The sequence below is a fragment of the Mercenaria mercenaria genome, chromosome 7 (assembly GCF_021730395.1).
Source record: "Mercenaria mercenaria strain notata chromosome 7, MADL_Memer_1, whole genome shotgun sequence".
Lineage (NCBI taxonomy): Eukaryota > Metazoa > Mollusca > Bivalvia > Venerida > Veneridae > Mercenaria > Mercenaria mercenaria.
Window position 1 is genome coordinate 19,192,319 of NC_069367.1, and position 25,518 is coordinate 19,217,836.

At 38.0% G+C, this 25,518-nt stretch overlaps 1 protein-coding gene across 2 annotated transcripts in view; it reads left to right on the plus strand.

The window, feature by feature from the left end:
- Positions 1 to 25,518, plus strand: part of LOC123554800 (GPALPP motifs-containing protein 1-like) — a 222,094-nt gene that overhangs the window by 25,242 nt on the left and 171,334 nt on the right. For both annotated transcript variants that reach the window (XM_053547711.1, XM_053547713.1), the window contains exon 3: positions 24,032 to 24,199. In XM_053547711.1, coding sequence (XP_053403686.1) covers positions 24,032 to 24,199 — 168 coding nt within the window. The remainder of the gene's footprint in view (positions 1 to 24,031; positions 24,200 to 25,518) is intronic.

Here is a 25,518-nt window from a genome sequence, read left to right on the forward strand (position 1 = left end):
AATACACTCGTGAGATAATAAACAGTCCGCTTTATCGATTTTCTACTAGCTGACTGCGGGTTACTTTCTCACTTGCCATAATTATCTATGCATTTGTTAAATAAAATAATCGCCAGTTTCAAGCACCAAAATCAGTTTTTCCCTCTGATAAGAAAATAAATTTAATTTTTTTCTCTGGAATGCAATAAAATTATTTGAGTCGGGGCAATTTTATCGGGTCCGTAGGTAAAGGTCAAACAAACTTAATTTTATTTTAAGCCTTATGATTTGATTTTAACCAAACTTGCACACAACTTGTATCACCATAAGATCTTGGTTCCTTTCTTGAACTGGCGAGATTCCTTCATGGGTTCCAGAGTTATGGCCTCTGAAAGGGCCAGAATTAGCTATTTTGACCTTGTCTGCACAATAGCAGCTTCATTTATGATTTGAATTTAATTAAACTTGCACAAAACTTGTGTCACCATAAGATCTCAGTTCCTTTCTTGAATCGGCCAGATCCCTTAATGGGTTCCAGAGTTATGGCCCCTGAAAGGGCCAAAATTAGCTATTTTGACCTTGTCTGCACAATAGCAGCTTCATTTATGATTTGATTTTAGCCAAAGTTGCACACAACTTGTATCACCACAAGATCTTGCTTCCTTTCTTCAGCTGGCCAGATTCCATCATGGGTTCCAGAGTTATGGCCCCTTAAAGGTCCAAAATTGGCTATTTTGGCTTTTGCAGCCATATAGAGACTTCATTTATGGTTTTATTTGATACAAACTTCCAAAATATCTTCAACAACAATAAATCTTGGATTCCATGACAAATCAGATCCAATCGTAGGTTCCAGAGTTATTTTATATCTGATTACCTCCCCTGATTGTAATCAAAATGGATTTATATCAGTAAGTACTTATAGGACTTATTTGAAATTTCATCATTGTTATTAGTTGGACTGAGACATTCAGGGTAGATAACTATGAACTGATTTTATGTCAAATTACCTCCCTTTATTTCAAATTAAAATGGGTATATCTCCATAACTAATGAAGATACTGATCTGAAATTTCATTTATGTCAACAGATTTATTTGGCAGATCCTTCTTTTGTTCACTTACAATATTTATTTTTTTTAATTACTTCGCTTTTACGTTACTATAAATAGCTTATTTTTAGTAACTTTTTTATTATTGGCCATAGGGAAAAACTGAGACCACTTTTCTGTGGTACAACATGGATGGTACCTCCAATTTTTAGGTGTATTTTGACATACCTATACCTTGTAAGAATTTTTTTTTTCTTTTTGGTTAAATTTCTTCGCTTTGTTGTTCCTGTCCTTTGGACTTAGATATTTTTTCTGAGGACCTTCTTGTCTGCAAGTGCAATGATAACAGGTGAGCGATATAGGGCCATCATGGCCCTCTTGTTTGAATTATGTCCCTTTTTACTTAAAATTTCAGGTTAAAGTTTTGATGCACTTTCACTCAGTCTCTGTTCTTACCAAACGGATTTGATTCAAACTGAAAATAGTTGTACCACATCATCACTCACATCATATGAAACAAGGGCCATAACTCTTGTACAAATATTTCATGAATTATATCCCCTTTTTACCTAGAATTTCAAGTTAATTTCTGTGCACTTTTTTATATCATTTATTTGAATAAAACTCAAATTAGTTCTTCCACATCATCATCCTCATCATATGACACAAGTTCAGTAACTCTTGTGCAAATATTGCATGAATTATTTCCCCTTTAGACTTTAAAATCATTTTTAGCTACATGACAGGGTGAGCTTTTGTGATCGTATTTTGTCCGTCGTTCGTCCGTTCAGAATTTCTTGTGAACACGATAGAAACCACATTTTGTAATCAAATTTAATCAAACATGCGCACAATTCGTATTGATATAATATCTCGCTTCCTTTCGAAAACTGGCCAGATCCCATCATGGGTTCCAGAGTTAAATTTATAATGGCCCCTTAAAGGGCCAAAATTTGCAAATTTTGGCTTGTGAACACGATAGAAACCACATTTTGTAATCAAATTTAATGAAACATGCGCACAATTCGTATTGATATAATATCTCGCTTCCTTTCGAAAACTGGCCAGATCCCATCATGGGTTCCAGAGTTAAATTTATAATGGCCCCTTAAAGGGCCAAAATTTGCAAATTTTGGCTTGTGAACACGATACGAGACCATATTTTGCAACCAACAGTCAGGGGTGTAACTGTTTCAAGTTATTGCAGTTTATAACCCATTTGAGTTATTGCTTATATTTTCATAACTTGTTTCAGTTATCATAAAATATTACAAAGCCCTCCTGTGCCAATTCCTCATTTTGAATGTGACTAGTGCAATTATTTCTTGAATCCTTGAACTCTTATCTTTCCAGCTATGCAGTAAAATGTTTTATGCAAGGCTGATAAAGTTTTATGCAAAAGGTTTAAAGCTATAAAGCTCTTAGCATCCCATTATGCTTATCAGATCATGATCAGACTAAATGAGAATTTGATTAACCACAGATTGCTACTTATTTCACTGTATAGGGCACTTTGTGAGAACAGCAAAAAGACTTTTTTTGAATAACTTACCTGAGTTAACTTGTATTTTATAACTAATACAGGTTACAAAATGCTTGAAAAAATAACTGAAATAGGTTACATAACTTAAAACAGTTACACCCCTGACTGACCAACTTTAATCAAACTTGCACACAATTTGTATTGGCATAATATCTCGATTCCTTCAAAAACTGGCCAGATCCCATAATGGGTTCAAAAGTTATGGCCCCTTAAAGGACCAAAATTTGCTCTTTTTGACTTGTGAACACAATAGAGACCACATTTTACAATCAATTTTAATCAGACTTGCACACAACTTGTTTTGGCATAATATCTCAGTTCCTTTCAAAAACTGGCCGGATCCCATCATGGGTTCCAGAGGGATGGCTCCTTAAAGGGCTAAAATGTGCTATTTTGGCTTTTGCAGCCTTAAGAGACTTCATTAATTTATGGTTGTATTTTATACAAACTTGTAAAATATCTTTAACAACTATAGCTCTTGGATTCCATGATGAATCTGTAAGATCCCCTTAAAGAGGCAAAATTTGTTAATTAGCTCGAGCTATTGGACTTGCCCATGCGTTGGCGTCGGCGTCCTTGTCCCGATTTGGTTAAGTTTTTGTATGTAAGCTGGTATCTCAGTAACCACTTGTGGGAATGGATTGAAACTTCACACACTTATTTACTGTGATAAACTGACTTACACTGCACAGGTTCCATAACTCTATTTTGCTTTTTTACAAAATTATGCCCCTTTTTCGACTTAGTAGATTTTGGTTAAGTTTTTGTATGTAAGCTGGTATCTCAGTATCCACTTAAATGGGAATGGATTGAAACTTCACACATTCGTTCACTGTCATGATATGACATGCAGTGCATAGGTTCAATAACTCTACTTTGCATTTTTACAAAATTATGCCCCTTTTTCAACTTAGCAGTGTGTGTGTTTGTTTGTTTGTGTGTTCGGAAAAGGGTGGTGTTCGTGTCCGGGCCATAACTTTGACATGCATGGTCCGATTTCAGAATAAATTCACACAAATGATAAGCATGGATAGATGATGTGCCATGCAAAACCATTTCACTAGCTCAAAAGTCAAGGTCACAGTCTTTGGTTGAAATTTTCACTACATATATACTGATAATGTGGTCTTTGTGTCCGGTCCATAACTTTGACATGCATGGTCCGATTTCAAAATAATTTGACACAAATAATAAGCATGGATAGACAATGTGTCATGCGCAACAACCAGGTCCCTAGGTCTAAGGTCAAGGTCACACTTAGAGGCCAAAGGTCACATACAAGAATGACTTTGTCCTGAGAATTTCTTCTTCATGCATGGAGGGATTTTGATGTAAATTGGCTCAATTGTACACCATCATGAGACAGAATGTCATGCGCAAGAACCAGGTCCCTAGTTTAGAATTACTTCCCTTTGTTGTTACTATAAATAGCTTATATTGTAACTTTTTATATGCCCGAAGGGACATATTATACCCCCGGTGTCCGTCTGTCCCTCCATCCGTCCGTCCATTAGCAATTTGGTGTCCGCTCTGTAATTAACTCTTGAACCCCTTGAAGGATTTCAAAGAAACTTGACACAAATGTTCACCACACCAAGACAACATGCAGAGCACATGTTTTCGATGTCTCGCTTCAAGGTCAGTGTCACACATAGGGGTCAAAGGTCATATACGACTTTTCTTTGTGTATATTGCTCTGCATTGCAGTGCTCTTGTTTTTATTTGGCAGATCCCGTTTTTGTTTTCTTACAATCATTTTTGTGCCCCCCATGAGTGGTTCGGGGGCATATAGATTTGGTCTTGTCCTTCCGTCCTTCCGCCCGTTCGTCTGTCCGAAGTTCGTGACGCACCTAGCTCAAAAAGTATCTGAGTTATGGCCCCTGAAATAGTCAAAAATGCACATTTTCTCCTTGTGACGTACCTAGCTCAAAAAGTATTTTATATAAATTGATTAAACCTTATATGAGTCTTTGTCATGATATGAACCTGCGCACCTCCAATTTTTTGTCTGGCTCCACCCCCTATTTTCAGAGTTATGGCCCCTGAAATAGTCAGAAATGCACATTTTCACCTTTTGACGCACCTAGCTAAAAAAGTATTTAATATAAATGGTTGAAAACTTGCCTAAGTCTTTATCATGATATAAACTTGCACACCTTCTATTTTTTGGCCGGCTCCACCCCCTATTTTTAAAGTTATGGCCCCTGAAATAGTAAAAAAAGTGCACATTTTCACCTAATTATGTGCCTAGCTCAAAAAGTAATGTAAATTCATGAAACCTTGCTAGAGTCTTTATCATGATGTGACCTTTAACACATGGCATTCTTCTTGAGAATCTTTGTACTTACTACAGAGTAATGGCCCTTGAAATAGCCAAAATAGTTTGGTTTTTTTTGCTTGTGATGCTCATAGCTCAAAAATATATGGCCTAGAATAATGAATCCTTTTCATGAAATGTTTGTTTAGGCTAAACCTCATTAACACTGCAAACATTTGAATTATTGCCCCTTATTTGTGACAAATGTACCAATAGGGGGGCACACCCTGTGTCCTACAGACACATTCTAGTTTTTGAATTACTTCCCTTTTATTATGCCCCCGAAGAGAGGCATATAGTTTTTGAACAGTCTGTCGGTCTGTCAGTCTGTCGGTCTGTCCGCAATTTTCGTGTCCGGTCCATATCTTTGTCATCCATGGATGGATTTTCAAATAACTTGGCATGAATGTGTACCACAGTAAGACGACGTGTCACGCACAAGACCCAGGTCCGTAGCTCAAAGGTCAAGGTCACACTTAGACGTTAAAGGTCATTTTTTATGATAGTGCATTCGTGTCCGGTCTATATCTTTGTCATCCATGGATGGATTTTCAAATAACTTGGCATGAATGTGTACCACAGTAAGACGACATGTCGCGCGAAGACCCAGGTCCGTAGCTCAAAGGTCAAGGTCACACTTAGACGTTAAAGGTCATTTTTCATGATAGTGCATTCGTGTCCGGTCCATATCTTTGTCATCCATGGATGGATTTTCAAATAACTTGGCATGAATGTGTACCACAGTAAGACGACGTGTCACGCGCAAGACCCAGGTTCGTAGCTCAAAGGTCAAGGTCACACTTAGACGTTAAAGGTCATATTTCATGATAGTGCATTGATGGGCGTGTCTGGTCCATATCTTTGTCATTCATGCATGGATTTTAAAATTATTGGGCATGAATGTGTACCACAGTAAGACGACGTGTCGCGCGCAAGACCCAGGTCCGTAGGTCAAAGGTCCTAAACTCTAACATCGGCCATAACTATTCATTCAAAGTGCCATCGGGGGCATGTGTCATCCTATGGAGACAGCTCTTGTGTTACTATAAATAGCTTATTTTGAAACTTTTTTATTATTGGCCGTAGGGAAAAACCAAGACCACTTTTCTGTGGTGCAACATGGATGGTACCTCCAATTTTTAGGTGCATTTTGACATTCCTGTACCTGGTAAGGATTTTTTTGTGGACTTAGTATATTTTTTTGTGGACTTAGAAATTTTTTTAAATTTTTCCTTTGATGTTCCTGTCATTTGAGCTTCAACAGTCAAGTTCTTTAAATTTTGCTCCCATCCTCTGATGTAACCCTTCCGGCGTATATTGCCCTGCTTGGCGGAGCTCTTGTTTATTACTGGTCGTAGGGAAAAATCAAGACATTTCTGTAGTACAACATGCATGTTACATTCAATTTTGAGATGTATTTTGACCTATCTCTACCAGGTAAGGATTTTTTTGTGGACTTGGAATTTTTTTTTTTCTTTTTTTTTTAAGATTACCTTTCTCATGTTGCTGGGCATCCATGTCTGTGACACATTTCTAGTTGGTTAAGTTTTTGTATGTAAGCTGGTATCTCAGTATCCACTAATGGGAATGGATTGAAACTTCACACACTTGTCAACTGTCATGAGCTGATAAGCACTTTGCCGGTTCCATAACCCTATTTTGCATTTTTACAAATTTTTGCCCCTTTTTATACGCCCGTTTGAAAAACGGAACGTATTATGGGAACGCCCCTGGCAGGCTTATAGGCGGGCAGGCTGGAAGGCTTATGGGCTGGCAGCGTCCACAGACTTTGTCCCGAGCATATCTTCTTCATGCCTGGAGGGATTTTGATGAAACTTGGCTCAATTGTTCACCATCATGAGATGGAGTGTCATGCACAAGAACCAGGTCCCTAAGTCTAAGGTCAAGGTCACACTTAGAGGTCAAAGGTCAAATACAAGAATGACTTTGTCCGGAGCATATCTTCTTCGTGCATAGAGGGATTTTTATGTAACTTGGCGCAATTGTTCACCATCATGAGACGGATTGTCTTGCACAAGAACCAGGTCCCTAGGTCTAAGGTCAAGGTCACACTTAGAGGTCAAAGGATACAAGAATGAAAACTTTGTCCGGAGCATTTCTTCTTCATGCATGGAGGGATTTTGATATAACTTGGCACAAATGTTCACCACCACAAGACTGAGTGTCATGCGCAAGAACCAGATCCCTAGGTCTAAGGTCAAGGTCACAGAGGCCAAAGGTCAGATACAAGAATGACTGTCCGGAGCATTTCGTCTTCATGCATGGAGGGATTTTGATGTAACTTGGCACAGTTGTTCACCATCATGAGACGGAGTGTCATGCGCAAGAACCAGGTCTAAGGTCAAGGTCACACTTAGAGGTCAAAGGATACAAGAATAAAAACTTTCTCCGGAGCATTTCTTCTTCATGCATGGAGGGATTTTGATATAACTTGGCACAAATGTTCACCACCACAAGATGGAGTGTCATGCACAAGAACCAGGTCCCTAGGTCTAAGGTCAAGGTCACACTTAGAGGCCAAAGGTTAGATACAAGAATGACTTTGTCCGCAGCATTTCTTCTTCATGCATTGAGGGATTTTGATGTAACTTGGCACAGTTGTACACCATCATGAGACGGAGTGTCATGCTCAGGTCCCTTCTTTAGAATTTCTTCCCTTTGTTTTACTATAAATATATTATATTGTAACTTTTTCATTACTAGTTGTAGGGAAAAATTGAGACCACTTTTCTGTAGTACAGCATGCTTGTAACATCCAATTTTGAGGTGTATTTTGACCTATCTCTACCTGGTAAGGATTTTTGTGCAGACTTACAATTTTTTTTTTGTAAAGATTAACTTCCTTTAGTTGTTACTATAAATAACTTATATTGTAACTTTTTAGCTCACCTGAGCCAAAGGCTTCTTCTTGAAAACCACTGGGCAGAATTACACCAAACTTCACAGGAATGATCCTTGGGTGGCCCCCTTTCAAAATTGTTCAAAGAATTGAATTCCATGCAGAACTCTGGTAGCCATGGCAATCGAAAGGAAAAACTTTAAAAATCTTCTTGTCCAAAGCCACAGGGCCTAGGGCTTTGATATCTGGTGTGTAGCATCATCTAGTTGTCCTCTACCAAAATTGTTCAAATTATCCCCCTAGGGTCAAATATGGCCCCGCCCCGGGGGTCACATGGCTTACATAGACTTATATAGGGAAAACTTTGAAAATCTTCTTGTACAAAACCACATGGCCTAGGGCTTTGATATTTGATATGTAGCATCATCTAGTGGTCCTCTACCAAGATTGTTCAAATCATCCCCCTAGGGTCAAATATGGCCCCGCTCCGGGGGTCCCAAATTTTACATAGACTTATATAGGAAAAAAAAGTTTAAAAATCTTCTTGTCTGAAACCACAACACTTAGACTTTTGATATTTGGTTTGTAGCATTGTCTTATGGTCCTCAAATAAAATTGTTTAAATTGTACCCCTGGGGTGAAAAGAGGCCCTGTCCTGGGGGTCCCAAGTTTTATATAGACTTATATAGGAAAAAGCTTTAAAAATCTTTTTGTCTGAAACCATACGACCTAGGCTTTTGATATTTAGTATGATGCATTGTCTAGTAGTCCTCTACAAAAACTGTTCAAATTATGCCCCTGGGGTTAAAGGAGGCCCCGCCCTGGGGTCACTTAGTTATTATGTGAGTTATATAGGAAAAAATACTTAAAAGTCATCTGATCCTATTTCGAAGACTGTTTAATTATAATTACCTAATGACCCCTAGTAATATGATGTCACTTGACTGTGACCTTGACCTACTGACCTACTTTCTTGTTTTTTAAGATACAGCCTTGAAATTTTGACGACATGCACAGTTTTGCACACAAATCGTAAAACTGAATTTCATTGACCATGAATGTGACCTACTGACTTTCTTAATATTTTATCATCAGTTTGACATTTGAAACATGTTGCTCATATTAGTCAGGTGAGCGATCAAGGGTCATCATGACCCTCTTGTTTTATAATTGACCTTAGGGAAAAACCAAGACCACTTTTCTGTGGTACAACATACTGTTACTTTCAAATTTTAAGGTATCTCTACCTGGTATGGAGTTTTTTGGTGAACTTAGAAAAACAAAAGAATTACAATAATTACTAAACAACCACAAAATTAAAATTCCATTTGCAAATACAGGTGCTAGTGTAAAGAAGTTTGCTGTGACGGGCGTATATTGTAACATTCTGGCACTCTTGTTCGACTTTTATTCATTAATCCCCCGCCGCGAGTGGTGGGGGGTTATAGGAATGGTCTCCGTGCGGCCTTCCTTCTTCTGTCCTTCCGTCTTCCGTCCTTCCGTAACATTTCGTGTCCGCTCTGTATCTCCTAAACCCCTTGAAGGATTTTCATGAAACTTGGGTCAATTAATCACCTCATCAAGACGATGTGCAGAACCCACGGGTCAGCCATGTCGGCTCAAGGTCAGGGTCACAACTCAAGGTCAAAGGTTTGAGCCTTCCATTTCATGTCCGCTCTGTATCTCCTAAACCCCTTGGAGGATAATCATGAAACTTGGATCAAATGATCACCTCATCAAGACGATATGCAGAACCATGAGTCAGCCATGTTGGCTCAAGGTCAAGGTCACAACTCTAAGTCAAATGTTTGAGCCTTCCATTTTGTGTCCGCTCTGTATCTCTTAAACCCCTTGAAGGATTTTCATGAAACTTGGGTCAATTAATCACCTCATCAAGACGATATGCAGAACTCATGAGTCAGCCAGGTTGGCTCAAGGTCAAGGTCACAACTTAAGGTCAAAGGTTTGAGCCTTCTATTTTATGTCTGCTCTATATCTCCTAAATGCCTTAAAGGATTTTAATATTACTTGGCTGTAATATTTCCCTTATCAAGACAATATGCAGAATTCAAAATTCACCCCTGCCAGCTTAAGGTCAAGGTCACAACTGGATTGTTTAACGGTTCCACCCAATACCATAAACCCTTTCACTATCCATAACAATGGCGGGGGATATAGCTGTCTGTCAGACTGCCTTGTTCAGTTGACAAGGCTATTGAATAGTCAAGCGTTGCTGTCCTCCAACAGCTGTGAAAACGATAGAAGTGACATTTATATTTGATTTAAGTCACAATAAGATCTCGGTTCCTTTCAAAAACTGGCTAGATTCCATCATGGGTTCTAGAATTACTGCCCCTGAAAGGGGCAAAATTTCTATCTTGGTCCTTTCAGTCATATAGATGTTTCTTTTATGCTTTGATTGATACAAACATACACAGAATGATTATCTTGATTATCTCTAGTCCTGGATTGAAACTGGGTCATGCAGTTTCAAAAACTAGGTCATCAGGTCTGATCAAAAAAAAAGCTTGTAAACAACCTAGAGGCCAAATTTTATGACCCTATCTTCATGAAACTTGGTCAGAATGTTTATCTTGATGATTTTTAGGCCAAGTTCAAAACTGGGTTATATGGGGTCAAAAACTAGGTCACACGGTCAAATCAAAGGAAAAGCTTGTTAACTCTCCTGAGGCAAAATTTATTGCTAATTTCAGAAAACCGCGTCGATACAGTATTTGCACCATACACATGTAGTGACTGACTTGTATCGATTTTCTCATTGTGAGTGGCTAATTTTGTAACAGTCATTTGCATAAACTTGCCCAAGATGCGAGTCAAGTTATGTACATTTCATATTCTGTGGGTTTTTCCTGTTAATTGTCTAAACAACACATAAACTGAAAAGTCAGTCATACAATGTATTTACGGTTTTTAAAAACTGATGATATTGCAGTTTTTAGCCGTATCTCAGAATCAGTTTCAAGTCAAACATTTTTTACAATCTCTATCCAAAACGTGCAGGATAGACATCCACCACTCGGCCTGATTACATTATGTCTGTAAAACTGTCCCATTCGATAGCTGTTGATCAGTAACGTCCTATTATCTTAATTTGTTTCATGCATAAAAGTATTTTGATTTCCTTGTGACAAATTGATAAAAATCACTCACTACAAAATGCAAATTAAGTCAGCGGGTGCATATTTAAAGATCAAAAGATGTGTTTAAACATGTAAAATTACACATGTAAACAACATGTGTATTTTTATCGCTTGGTCAGGGACTTTTCATGTTAAAAATACAATATTTAATTTAAACATAAATGCTCTGTTTATATACGTTACACAAGTTATAAAGGTAATAAATAGTTTTGTGTGTTTAAGAATCTAGCAAAGATGCGATTCTGAAGACAGGCTTGAATCAACATGAATCCTTTTTTTTCCATACATTGAACATGTATTTACGATTCAACTTCCGGTCCTGTAGCGGTTGTACATGAAGTCAGAAGCCTTAAGTGCTGGACTTGCCGAGTGGTTAAGGTCGCCAACTTCAAATCACATCCCTCTTATCGATGTGAGTTCGAGTCTCACACGGGGCGTTGAATTCTTCATGTGAGGAAGCCATCCAGCTAGCTTACATATGGAAGGTCGGTGGTTCTTAGTTAACCCAGTGTCCGCTCGTGATGAAATAATGCATGGCGGGACACATTGGGTCTTCTTCCACCATCAAAGCTGGGAAGTTGCCATATGACCTATAATTGTGTCGGTGCAACGTTAAACCCAAACAAAAATAAGTGCTGGACTCCTTCATTTCACTTCATATAATAGCAAATTAAAACTTGATTCGGGATTCATGACTAAGTAAGTTTCCTTGCCAAGCAACTTGCTCACTATGAAAAATTCATTTTTTTTCTTGGGTTTAACGCCCATTTTCAACAGTTCTTCCTGTATGTCGGGTGGACAGTTTACCTAACCATAGCTCCTGGGAAGAACCAGTACAAGACTCCCGTCCTCCGTATGAATCTGCCAACCTTCTCACATAAAGAGATATGGTCGGTAGCAAGGTTCGAACCCATCCCCCCCCCAAACACACAGCTTACAGTGATTTCAAGTCAGCAACTAACCACTCGACTACATGGGCGGTCACACGATGGATGGATACTACAATTGGGAATCTAGAAATCACACGGGTAAGTAATTGCAATAAAGCCAGAAGTCGACATAGAACTCCCAAATTGATTTAGGTCGATGGGTTCGACAAACAGCTTATTTTTATCTCTACTTTTTTTCGTTTGACTGAAGTATTCATAACATCGCATACCACTTGTCTTCAGTATGCAGTAATAATTTGACAGATTTCTATGAAATAATGTATCATTTTTCTATGGAATCTTTTTCTAATCGTTGTCAATCCTTTGGTTTGGTATTCTACAGTTTGAGAGAAACTACAGGTAAAACTGGAAGACTGGAAGTAGTAATTAGACTCAGATAGATGTATACAGTGAAACACCGCTCGCTCGAGGTCGCAAGGGGATGAGCAAAATGCTCGAGTTATCCATGGTTTCGAGCGACCCAAACATTGACCAACATACGAAGAAAGTTGAAGTTTGTTTTACCAATTGTCATCAAGACCATTTGCAGAGGAAACGGTGATGCGTAATAATAACACACTCGTGACATTTTCAAAAAAAAAACGTATTACAAACGTTATTTATGATAGATCATAAATGGCACATGTGAGGAAACAGCTAAGACATTTTCTTATTTGAAATACTGTAATCGAATTCGCAATTTTCTTCTCCAAATTAAGATCTCATTTTATCGTCTCAATTTTATGAAAAGGCTATCTTATTTCCTTTAATTGCATGCAAACAACTGTTGATTAAAATGTTAAGATCTCATAGTTATCTTCTCGATTCCGCAGAAAAAAAGTAATAATTAATAACAATTTTGATCAATAAAATTTTTCTTCCACCTTTCATCAATAATTAATCTCATTATCAGATCAAATATACCGACAAACAAACATTTAAGATAGTTGGGGAATAGACCATGCAATTCTCACGACATGCGAAAATTTTAAATTAACCAATACATTCTGACCGCCGAAAGTGTGAAAAATTTTGACACCTCTGCTCGAGTTTGCCATAAGCAACAAAGAGTAAATTAATACACAGGGACCAGGTGTCATGCTCGAGCGATCGAGTTATCGGTGCTCGACCCAGCCATGGTAATTTCACATTGAAATTAGAAGGAAATGGCCGGGACCACATGAATTGCTCGAGCGAGCCCGGGTGCTCGAGTCATCGATGCTCGAGCGAGCGGTGTTTCACTGTAATTATAATGACCACATCACTTTATATTTTTTATCGACCATTGATACGTAACTTAATACCCTGTAGGAAAGGAAATGCGTATATGTTTAATGAAAATTGGCTGCGTGTTTATCTGCACCATTTAGTAATTTTTGAAGCAAAAAGAAAAATAAAAAGTGCCAAGACTGCACGCGATTTACCCGGTCGCATTCAGCATGCATTGTGGCCCGATACACATGCAGAAGAAATGACTTACTGAACAAGACTTAGTGCTATTGTATAACAGTTACCTGAAAGCATATTCAGTAAAGTAATATCAGTTAAAATAGCAATCAACATGACATAAAGCATCGAGTGGCGCCTGCTCAATAAACACTTTATTACAAAATCTAGTGCATGGTCATAGATTTCCATTCTCTATGTAGCAAGAACCAAATGTTCTTTTATTTGCAACAAGCTGCGACAGAACTATGTGCCTTTTAAAACAGAAAGGAACTATGCATACTAGGTATTACCAGACGTTCACGAGTCTAGGGACAAAACTTCCAGTTGTATTTTGGCAAAATACTGCATGTAGTTTTAAATAATAAATAAATGAATATTACCGAGTTTGTTTTCTCACAATTGAAAGCAAAATTGAAAAACAAACCTTATAGTTCAATGTGTAAAGACAACATCGACAGGGATCATCCTAGGTCAAAATTTTAGGGAGGGAGACTTCTGTCTCCACAGAATTTAGGGAGAAATCTAGGAATTTAAGGAGAAGTTCCGGCATATAGTATTCAGTTTCCCACCTATATATCCAATTTCTGTGGGTCTTGCTATAACAGTAATTATCTAAGGAAATTGAATATTGCATTATTATTATCATGAATTTCTAAATAAAGTACAAACTGAGCTATGAAAAAGTTGCCTTTAAATTTTTATCCGAAATTTACACGTCCGAAACTCGTAAATTATCAGGTGCACGATCGAATCGCCATGAAAATTTTCATTCATGTTTCGATTCTCGTGCTTTATTAATGCCCGATTCTTGCATCAACTTGTTCAGATTTATACATTTAATTGATTTATTTATTAATCTTTTCGAAAATAATACCAAACGTGTAGATATTGGCGATCTTTTTACAATATTTTGTACGGCAGTTAGGGCGTCCGCGGGATCGTTTTTTATCCACAGCGCCGGCAATTCATTTACAAAAATTGGCCGTATTTGAAATAATTTTTGAAGTAATTTTTAATGAAATCAAGAAATAATATACAATTGATGTGTAAGATCATGCACTCGTCAAGTTAATCAGCTTTTTACACGCCGATTTGAAAATTTTCAAAATGGCGGCGGCTTACAATATTATTGATTAACCACAGCATGTACAGAGGGATATTAACGCTATGATTGGCTGAAGTTTGACAGGTGAGTAGGCGGGGTTGACAATGGATTTATCGGTGATTAAATCTGGAATATGCATCAAGTTTTACAACTTAAAATAAACAGATTACAGCACTCTGGAAAACTCGGCGATTCGGATTTCGCCCGGAGGCGATAATTAGGCGAAGTGGCCGACTTTAAAGCGACGATATCGCTCAAATCGCCTTGTAGGATGATCCCTGCATCGAGTATGCGATATTTTCCATGACCGACATCCGTGGACATTTTACGAAGACTGGATACATGTACATCAATTTAAAATAAATACAGTAAAACACCGCTCGCTCGAGGTCGCAAGGGGATGAGCAAAATGCTCGAGTTATCCATGGTTTTGAGCAACCCAAACATTGACCTACATACGAAGAAAATTGAAGTTTGCTTTACCAATTTTCATCGGGACCATTTGCAGAGTAAATGGTGATGCGTAATAATAACATACTTGTGACATTTAAAAAAACAAACAAAAAAAACAACAAAAAAACGTATTACAAACGTTATCTATGATAGACGTTTCAATATGTAATTTTTAAATGGCACATGCGAAGAAACAACTAAGACTTATTTTATTTTTATTTATCAACAAGTGCATATCAGAATTATTGTCTCAATTTTATGAAAATGCTTTATTATTTCCTTCATTTGCATGCAGACAACTGCTGATTAAAATACTAAGATCTCATAACTATCTTCTCGATCCCTCAGAAAAGATGTTTTAAGTAATCAGTAATTGATCGAAATTTGATCAATAAAACTTTTCTTCAACATTTTATCAATAATTAATCTCATTATAAGATGAAATATACCGACAAACAAACATTTAAGATAGCTGGGGAGTAGTCCACGCAATTCTCACGGTGTGTGAAAATGTTTAATTAACCGATACATTCTGACCGCCGAAGGTGTGAAAATTTTGACACCTGCTCGAGTTTGCCAGAAGAAATGAAGAATAAATTAATACACAGGGACCAGGTGTCCTGCTCAAGCGATCGAGTTTTCGATGCTCGACCCAGCCATGGTAATTTCACATAGAAAATAGAAGGAAATCGACAGGGACCACATCATTTGATCGAGCGAGCCCTGGTGCTCGAGTCATCGATGCTCGAGCGTGCGGTGTTTCACTGTACACGAATCCTTCGAAAATTGTATTTCGTCTAAGAGTTGCTATAAATACATGTATACACATCAATGTTCAAATCTATAATCTAAATAGATTTAAGTGTATATGCTGCACATGAATATATTTATTATGCAGGATTATCGTGAAATAAATGCCTGTAATATTTTGATTTTGTAACTAACCCGTAACAACCGATAGAAATATACTTTTGGGCGGAGCAAACTACAAGCGTGATCAAATTAACTTCTCACTGATAACTAGCGTGACACCTACGTCATTTACTACCTGCGTTTGATGTAAACGCCCATTCGGCGAGCTTTTCTGAAATCGGCAGTATCATCCTTTCTTCATGAAATTTGGTCAGAATGTACTTTACCTTGATGATTACTAGGCCAAGATCAAAAAAAAAAAGCTTGTTAACACTCTTGTTCATTTGATGTGCATGAAACTTGGTCAGAATGAATGTCTGCCTGAAATATCGGATGAGTTTTTTCTGGGTCATGTGGGGTCAAAAACTAGGTCACCAGGTTAAATCAAAGAATAAGCTTGTTTACACCCTAGGGTGCACATTTTTGATTCTATCTTCATAAAACTTAATCAGAATATTTGTTATCATGAAATCTTGGATGATTTGAAATCTGGGTCATGTGTGGTCAAAAACTAGGTCACTAGGTCAAATCAAAGGAAAAGCTTGTATACACTCTAGAGGCCACTTTTTGCTCCAATCTTTCCGAAACTTTGTCGGAGTGTTTGTTCTTATGAAAATTTGGACAAGTTTGAATCTGGGTCATGTGGGATGAAAAATTAGGCCTCTAGGTCAAATCAAAGAAAATAGTGTTTTTACACTTAAGAGGCCACATTTTTTGGTCCAATCTTAATGAAAATTGGTCAGAATATTTGTCTCCATGAAATCACTAGGTAAACCATGTTTACACTGTTATGGTGTCTTACTCAGGTGAGCGATCTAGGGCCATCTTGGCCCTCTTGTTATGCTTTTTCACCATATCTCTGTTGTTACTGAATGGATTTAATTAAACTTAAAATGGTTGTTCCACATCATCACCCAATCACGCAAGGTTGATAATGTTGGTACCAATCCATTATGAAATATGCCCCCTTTTTAGCTCACCTGGTTGAGCTATTGATATAAGTGGATGGTCTGGCATCTGTCGTGCGTCGTCCACATTTTCACTTAAACATCTTCTTCTCTGCTGGTCAGAATTACACCAAATTTGGTTAGTAGCATCCCAGCATGGCCATCAAATGGTTTACTTTGGTCCCTTTTAGGTGACGCCAGAGCTAAAAATAGAAAACCTTAAAAACCTTCTTCTCATGAACCGCTTGATGGATCTTCATCAAACTTGGTCTATAGCATAATTACAAGGTCCTGTCCTATATAAGGTTATTATAAGATCCTGTCAAGTTTGTTCAAATGGGGGCACTTGGCCCCTTTAAGGAGCTGCTAAAGCCAAAATTAGAAATACCTATAAACAACTTCTTCTCATGAACATCTTGAAGGATTTTTATCAAACTTGAGTTGTACTATCATTGTAAGGTCCTCTCCCAAATTTATTCAAATGGGGGCACTTAGCTCCTTTTAGGGTCCGCTAGAGCCAAAAATTAGAAATACCTTTAAAAAGTTCTTCTCATGAATCGCTAGAAGGATCTTCATAAAAGTTGGTCTGTAGCATTATTATCAGGTCCTCTCCCAATTTTTTTAAAATTGAGAACTAAAATTAGAAATGCCTTTAAAAGGCTTCTTCTCATGAACCACTTACTGGATCTTCATCAAATTTGATTATAAGGTTATCTCCTAAATATGTTTAAATGGGGCACTTAGACCCTTTTAGGGGCCACTAGAACTAAAGATATAAATGTCTTTAAAAGACTTCTTTTCACGAACCACTCAATAGATCTTCATAAAATTTGATCTGTAGCATCATTATAAGGTCCTCTTCAAATTTTTAGCTCACCTGAGAACAGAGTGCTCAGGGTGAGCTGTTGTGATCGCTCACCATCCGGCGTCCTTCCATCTGTACATCCGTCCGTCGTCAGTCCACACTTTCCTTTAAACAACATCTCCTCCTTAACCACCAGGCCAATTTTGATGAAACTTCACAGGGACGTTTCTTGGATGGTCTTCTTTAAAAATTGTTAAAAAATTTGAATTCAGAAAAAAACTTTAAAAATCTTCTTGTACAAAACCACAGGGCCTAGGGCTTTGATATTTGGTATGTAGCATCATATAGTGGTCCTCTACCAAGGTTATTCAAATTATCCCCCTAGGGTCATATATGGCCCTGCCCCAGGGTCACAAGGTTTAATACATAGACTTATATAGGAAAAAACTTCAAAAATCTTCTTGTCTGAAACCACAAGACCTAGGCCTTTGATATTTGGTTTGTAGCATTGCCTTGTGGTCCTCTACTAAGATTGTTCAAATTATGCCCCAAGGGTGAAAAGAGGCCCCGCCCCGGGGGTACCAAGTTTTACATAGACTTATATAGGAAAAAACTTTAAAAATCTTCTTGTTTGAAAGTTCAAGGCTTAAGCCTTTGATATTTGGTATGTAGCATTGCCAAGTGGTTCTCTTACAAGATTGTTCAAATTATGCCCCTGGGGTGAAAAGGGGCCCCACCCCGGGGGTCACTTGTATATGAGTTATATAGAAAAAAATACTTCCAAAATTATCTGATCTCATATTTCCTAGACTGTTTAATTATAATTACCTGATGACCCTAAGTAATTAGGGGTCACTTGACTGTGACCTTGACGTACTGACCTACTTTTTTGTTTTTTAAGATACAGCCTTGAAATTTAGATGACACATACAGTTTTGCACACCGATCTTAACAGCATAGAAATTTGGACCACGTCAATAACTTTCGATAAAGTTTTCAATACTCATCTTTAATGTTCTTAGCCCTGACCTACTGACCTACTCTCTTGTTTTTGAAGCTGCAGCAAAAGGATTTGGACCACAGGTATAATGTTTGATACAGATTTCAATACTCAATCTTGAATAGTCTTAATCGTGACCTACTGACCTACTTTTTCATTTTTGAAGTTACAGTATAGAAATTTGGACCACCTGTATAATATTTATACCCCAATGAAGTCGGAGGAATATAGTTCTGGCGTTGTCTGTCTGTCTGTCTGTCCTTCCAACCGTCTTTCCGTTCATCCGTCCGTCCAGAGCCATATCTAAGAAGTGGTTGGGAATATTTAAATAAAACTTCATATACATGTTCACCACTGTGAGGTTATGCGGTCAGATTGCCCAAGTAACACCAGAGTTATGGTCCTTGGAAGTTTCTAGTGTTAACTAAATAGGGTACTATGAATATGGCAATTTGTGCTTCATAACTTGTGATATATTTGACCTATAACTATGAACCTTAAACTGAATTTAGATCACAATAATGTCGTTGTGCACACACAATTTCGTCTGGATCTCTTTAATTACTTCAGAGTTATTGCCCTTTAATTGTTTTAAAATACACATATTTGTACCTAACAAACTTTCCATTTGGTAGAATTTCATTAAACTTCTTTCATTCTTTTCAATCATGAACATTTATTATAAACATGTGAAGTTATGTACCCACACCTGGTCACCCCCCCCCCCCCCCCCGCCCCCCTAAAAAAAATATTTTAATTTTTAGCTCACTTGTGATCGCCCTGTGTCCGTCGTCCGTCGGTGTCATCGTCGTCAACAGTTTGACTGTTAACACTCTAGAGGTCACAATTTTGGCCCAATCTTAATGAAACTTGGTCAGAATGTTGCTCTCAATAAAATCTTGGAAGAATTCCATATTGGGTCATCTGAGGTCAAAAACTAGGTCACCAGGTCTAATCAAAGGAAAAGCTTGTTAACATTCTAGAGGTCACAATTTTGGCTCAATCTTAATGAAACTTGGTCAGAATGTTACCCTCAATAAAATCTTGGACGAGTTCGATATTGGGTCATCTGGGATCAAAAACTAGGTCACCAGGTCAAATCAAAGGAAAGGCTTGTTAACACTCTAGAGGTCACATATTTGGCCCAATCTTAATGAAACTTGGTCAGAATGTTACCGTCAATAAAGTCTTGGACGAGTTTGATATTGGGTCATCCGGGGTCAAAAACTAGGTCACCAGGTCAAATCAAAGGAAAAACTTGTTAACACTGTAGAGGCCACATTTTTGACTGTATCTTCATGAAACTTGGTCAGAATTTTTATCTTGATTATCTATAGGTCAAGTTCAAATCTGGGTCAGATGGGGTCAAAAACTAGGTCACTAGGTCATTTCAAAGGAAAAGCTTGTTAACACTAGAGGCCACATTTATGACTGTATCTTCATGAAACTTAGTCAGAATGTTAATCTTGATGATCTTTAAGTCAAATTATAATCTTGGTCATGTGGGGTCAAAAACTAGGTCACAGGGTCAAATCAAAGGAAAAGCTAGTTGTGTGTGTAGAGGCCACATTTATGACCGTATCTTAATGAAACGTGGTCAGAACGTTAAGCTTGATTATCTATAGGTCAAGTTCAAATCTGGATCAGGTGGGGTCAAAAACTAGGTCACTAGGTCATTCAAAGGAAAAGCTTGTTAACACTATAGAGGCCACATTTATGACTGTATCTTCATGAAACTTAGTCAGAATGTTAATGTTGATGATCTTTAGGTCAAGTTCAGATCTTGGTCATGTGGGGTCAAAAACTAGGTCACAGGGTCAAATCAAAGGAATAACTATTTAACACTTTAGAGGCCACATTTATGACCATATCTTAATGAAACTTGGTCAGAATGTTAATCTTGATGATCTTTTGGTCAATAGGTCTGGTGAGCGATACAGGGCCTTCATGGCCCTCTTGTTTTTTAAAACCTTCTATGAATATTTATTAACCAATGAAGATACTGATTTGAATGTAATTTATGCCATCAGATGGACTCGGACAATCAAGGTAGATAACTTTTGACTGAATTTATGAATTTATTTTATTTAAATGAATATACCTCAGCAGCAGCATCTAATGAGATTGGTTTTAAATGTTATTTAAGTCTTCCTGGGTAAGGAGTGGTCATGCTAGTACAAAAATACAGCATTTGAGCCTAGAACCCTCAAACTTGGTATGGAGATTGGCTATGCCTAGTATATGTCCCATAGGTCAAAAGGGACTGTTACAAGAAAATATAAGATATAGGGTCATCATGGCCCTCTTGTTTCATTTTTAATTTTCCATCAATATTTATAAGTTTTGTACCCTCACCCGGTCTCCCTCTCCCCGTCCACCCCACCAGAACAAAAATAAATATATTTTTTCCATTCCTTTTTAGCTCACCTGAACACGAAGTGCTGAAGATGAGCTTTTACGATCACCCTGTGTCTGTCGTCTGTCCGTCCGTCGTCAACAATTTGACTGTTAACACTCTAGAGGTCACAATTTTGGCCCAATCTTAATGAAACTTGGTCAGAATGTTACCCTCAATAAAATCTTGGACGAGTTCGATATTGGGTCATCTGGGGTCAAAAACTAGGTCACCAGGTCAAATCAAAGGAAGAGCTTGTTAACACTCTAGACGTCACAATTTTGGTCCAATCTTAATTAAACTTGGTCAGAATGTTTCTCTGAATAAAATCTTGGCGAGTTCGATATTGGGTCATCTGGGGTCAAAAACTAGGTCAACAGGTCAAATCTAAGGAAAAGCTTGTTAACACTCTAGAGGCCACATTTATGACTGTATCTTCATGAAACTTGGCCAGAATGTTAACCTTGATGATGTTTAGGTCAAGTTCGAATCTGGGTCAGGTGGGATCAAAAACAAGGTCACCAGGTCAAATCAAAGGAAAAGGAGGTTAACACTCTAGAGGCCACATTTATGACCATATCTTAATGAAACTTGGTCAGAATGTTGATCTTGATGATCTTTAGATCAAGTTTAAATCTTGGTCAGGTGGGGTCAAAAACTAGGTCACCAGGTCAAATCAAATGTAAAGCTTGTTAACACTAGACCACATTTATGACCATATCTTAATGAAACTTGGTCAGAATGTTGATCTTGATGATCTTTAGGTCAAGTTTAAATCTGGGTCAGGTGGGGTCAAAAACTAGGTCACCAGGTCAAATCAAATGTAAAGCTTGTTAACACTCTAGATGCCACATTTATGACCATATCTTAATGAAACTTGGTCAGAATATTGATCTTGATGATCTTTAGATCAAGTTCAAATCTGGGTCAAGTTGTTTAAAAAAGTAGGTCACAAGGTCAAATCAAATGTAAAGCTTGTTAACACTCTGGAGGCCACATTTATGTATATATCTTAATGAAACTTGGTCAGAATGTTAACCTTGATGATCTTTAGGACTTGCTCAAATCTGGGTCAGGTTGGGTCAAAAACTAGGTCACCAGGTCAAATCAAAGGAAAAGCTAGTTAACACACTATAAGCCACATTTATGACTGTATCTTAATGAAACTTGGTCAGAATGTTAATCTTGATGATCTTTAGGTCAAGATTAAATCTGGGTCAGGTTGGTTCAAAAACAAAAACAAGGTCACAGGTCAAATCAAATGAAAAGCTTGTTAACACTCTAGAGGCCACATTTATGACTGTACCTTCATGAAACTTGGTCAGAATGTTAACCTTGATGATCTATAGGTCAGGTTTGAATCTGGGTCATGTGGGGTCAAAAACTAGGTCACCAGGTCAAATCAAAGGAAAAGCTTATTAACACTCTAGAGGCCACATTTATGACCATGTCTTAATGAAACTTGATCAGAATGTTAAGGTGGGTCAGGTGGGATCAAAATCTAGGTCACCAGGTCAAATCAAAGGTAAAACTTGTTAACACTCTAGAAACCTAATTTTAAGTTTGAAACTCATGGGAATTGATTGTCTTGATGACCTCTAGGTCAGGTTCAAACCTGGGTCATGTGGGGTCAAAAACTAGGTCATCAGGTCAAATCAAAAGTAAAGCTTGTTAACAATCTAGAAGCCACATTTATGACTGTATCTTCATGAAACTTGGTCAGAATGTTAATCTTGATGATCTTTATTCCCCCCTTCAAAGAAGGAGGGGTATATTGTTTTGCAGATGTTGGTCGGTTGGTATGTAGACCAATCCGTTTCCGGATGATAACTCAAGAACGCTTTGGCCTAGGATCATGAAAGTTGATAGGGTGATTGGTCATAACCAGCAGATGACCCCTATTGATTTTGAGATCAGTAGGTCAAAGGTCAAGGTCACAGTGAGACAGAACAGTTAAACGGTTTCCGGATGATAATTCAAGAACGATTTGGCCTAGGATCATGAAAGTTGATAGGGTGGTTGATCATAACCAGCAGATGACCCCTATTAGTCCTTCCGTCTGTCCTTCTGTCCTTCCGTCCGTCTGTCCGTAACACTTTCGTGTCCGCTCCATATCTCCTAAACCCCTTGAAGGATTTTTATGAAACTTGGGTCAAATGATCACCTCATCAAGACGATGTGCAGAACCCATGAGTCAGCCATGCTAGCTCAAGGTCAAGGTCACAACTGAAGGTCAAAGGTTTGAGCCTTCCATTTTGTGTCCACTCTGTATCTTCTAAACCCCATGAAGGATTTTCATCAAACTTGGGTCAAATGATCACCGCATTAAGAACTCATGAGTCAGCCATGTCAACTCAAGGTCAAGGTCACAGCTCAAGGTCAAAGGTTTGAGCTCTGTATCTCCTAAACCCCTTGAAGGATTTTCATGAAACTTGGGTCAAATGATCACTTCATCAAGACGTTGTGCAGAAGTCATGAGTCAGCCATGTCAGTTCAAGGTCAAGGTCACAGCTAAAGGTCAAAGGTTTACCCTTTCACTATCCATAGCATTGGCGGGGGATTAAGCTGTCTTTCAGACTGCCTTGTTGATTTTGAGATCAGTAGGTCAAAGGTCAAGGTCACAGCGACCCAGAACAGTTAAATGGTTTGCGGATGATAACTCAAGAATGATTTGGCCTAGGATCATGGAAGTTGATAGGGAGGTTGGTCATGACCAGCAGATGGCACCCATTGATTTTGAGGTCAGTAGGTCAAAGGTCAAGGTCACAGTGACCAGGAACAGTTTAATGGTTTCCACATGGTATGACTCATGGTGCATTACTTTTGCAGAAGTTTCCCTTTTATACTTACTTAATGTTTTGATACACTTTATCTCTGTTATTACAAAATCCATTCGACACAGACTTAAGCTATCTTCATTCACATTTGTGTCTGGTATAAACACTCCAGTGAACAGCTCCAGCTTTCTCAGATGTGCCCAATTTTACTATTCAGCATCGAAATAGTTGAGCGTGCTGTCTCCTGTGACAGCTCTTGTTGTCTGATCTAACCATTTTGCTCAGGTAAGTTTTTGTGTCACATTTTTGTAATGTACTGAATACAATACTAAGATTTCTCTGTTTTAGCCAGATGAGGTGGAAGCACCAAAACAGAGGGAAAGTTGGATGACAGAACTTCCAGAGGAAATGGGGGCGAGTTTTGGTTTGGGCAACAGACAGTTTCGAACACGTGCAGCTCCGGAGCAAGACTCAAGCTGGACCGAGGCTCCACATGAGAAGGGGAAGAAAAGTAAGGTATACAAAGGAGTCACTTCAATCTATTAGTCCGGCATGATTTATGTTGACCATCAGAATCAATATATACATGCTATAGGCTAGCTAATTTTGTTACATCATACAGTTAAACACTAATTGCTCCAACTCACAAAGTGATAAGCAAAGAGTTACCTAAACTCTCAAAACATCAAGATAAGTATATTTATGTAGAAATTTGCATAAAATTGCTGTTTCTTTGGTTATAAGTTGACTTTATGCTATAAATTTATGAGCTCACCTGAATGCAAGGTTTAGGGTGAGCTGTAAGTGTAGGTTGATGGTCCATCCAGCATCCTTCATCCATAATTTACATATCAAACTACTTGTCAGAATTATATCAAACTTGATCTTTTAGCTCACCTGTCACGTAGTGACAAAGTGAGCTTTTGTGATCGCCTTTCATTCGTCGTCCGTCCACAATTTCTTGTGAACAAGGTACAGACCACATATTGCAATCAATTTTAATCAAACTTGCAAACAACTTGTATTGGCATAATATCTTGGAACCTATTGAAAATTTTCGATTCCTTCCTGTGTTCCAGAGTTCTGGCCCCTTTAAGGGCCAAAATTTGCTATTTTGGCTTTTGCAGCCATATAGAGACTTCATTTATGGTTTGACTTGATACAAACTTGCAAAATATCTTTAACAACAGTTGATCTTGGATCCCTGATGAATCCGTCAGATCCAGTCTTTGGTTGTGGAGTTACAGATTGACCACTGAAAGAGCCATAATTTGTTAATTTTTACCTTTTGAACACGATAGAAGTGACATTTTACATTCAGCCACACTTACACACAACTTAAGTCACAATAAGATCTCGTTTCCTTTCGAAAACCGGATAGATTGCATCATGGGTTCTAGAGTTACTGCCCCTAAAAGGGTAAAATTTCTGTGTTTGCCCTTTCAGCCATATGGAGGTTTCATGTATGCTTTGATATGATACAGACTTGCACAGAATGTTTATCATGATGATCTCTAGGCCAGGTTTGAAACTGGGTCATATGGGGTCAAAAACTAGGTCACCAGGTCAAATCAAAGGAAAAGCTTGTTAACACCCTAGCAGCCACATTTATGAACCTACCTTCATGAAACTTAGTCAGAATGTTTATCATGATGATTCCTATGCCAAGTTAAAAACTGGTTACTATGGGGTCAAAAACTAGGTCAAATGTTAACATTTTTGAGGCCACATTTATGACCCTATCTTCATGCAACTTAGAATGTTTATCTTGATGATTTCAAGGCCAAGTTGGAAACTGGGTCATGTGGGGTCAAAAACTAGGTTACCCGCTCAAA